This window comes from Sinocyclocheilus grahami, unplaced genomic scaffold (assembly GCF_001515645.1).
Source record: "Sinocyclocheilus grahami isolate Dianchi unplaced genomic scaffold, SAMN03320097.WGS_v1.1 scaffold11882.1, whole genome shotgun sequence".
In the NCBI taxonomy this organism is placed as follows: Eukaryota; Metazoa; Chordata; class Actinopteri; order Cypriniformes; family Cyprinidae; genus Sinocyclocheilus; species Sinocyclocheilus grahami.
Window position 1 is genome coordinate 2,855 of NW_015514099.1, and position 850 is coordinate 3,704.

Genomic DNA, 850 nt, shown 5'->3' on the forward strand with positions numbered 1-850 from the left:
CACGTGCAGGGTACTGGCCTATTTTGGCTTTTGCTTCCTATTTAGATTCTAATCCCAGGTACAATTATTGTTGACACTTACAGTGACCAGAATGCAGTGCAGATCCATCTGCTCGCTGCCGTGCATGCCGGCGCCCCCGAGGATGTGCGCGAGGCGACGCGTGTTGTTGACGCGCAGGATGTTGATGTCGTTCTCGCAGCAGAAAGCCTGAATGAGAGTGAAGTGAATCTGAAGCGCCACATCCTTCACATCATCGTCGTCTGTGGCCAGGATGCACAGCACCACGTTATCAGGGTCCCTAAAAAGAAGAGTTGAGATTTGAGTCTCACTGCATCTGTTGAAATGATATTGAAAGCCAGTAACACTGACAGGCAGCCTCTAAACGTACACATTGAGTGACTTTGCAGCCTCGTATACCCCAACTGTAATACATCCCTGCGGTAATGCGGAGCGCAGAACCTCCTCCAGAGCTTTAATCACAGAATCCATCCTGTAGAAACACAATTCGGAGAAATGATTAAGTAATAAAACATGAATAAAGTCCAGAACGTTGAAGTTTTTGAATGGTGACAGCTCGTGCAGTTTTAAACTGCGTCGGTTGAAAACTATTACAGTTATTTGAGTAATGTAAGTTACTCACTGCTAGTTTTAAGTGTTTGGGCGAGTAATTTGCCTGCGTTCCTCTAATATAAGCAGATCAAATATAAGCAAAACTTATTTTGCAAAATTTTAAAGACCTGCTAAAGTTCGGCTGTTTAATAGGCACGTCACAGCGCGCGAAGGGTCTCGTGAGCTGAGCTCGTGCAGCTGACACTTTACCCGGTATATGAGTTTGCTGTCTTTATTTAAC

General features: G+C 45.1%; 1 protein-coding gene across 1 annotated transcript; it reads right to left on the reverse strand.

The window, feature by feature from the left end:
- Positions 1–11: 11 nt before the first annotated feature.
- On the reverse strand, positions 12–521 carry LOC107578769 (growth arrest and DNA damage-inducible protein GADD45 alpha-like). The gene is made up of 2 exons (XM_016264689.1): positions 389–521; positions 12–298 (listed from the first exon to the last, which is right to left on the reverse strand). Exons 1-2 carry the CDS (start codon positions 487–489, stop codon positions 49–51), a joined length of 351 nt encoding a protein of 116 aa, XP_016120175.1. The 5' UTR covers positions 490–521; the 3' UTR covers positions 12–48.
- Between the last annotated feature and the right edge of the window lie 329 nt (positions 522–850).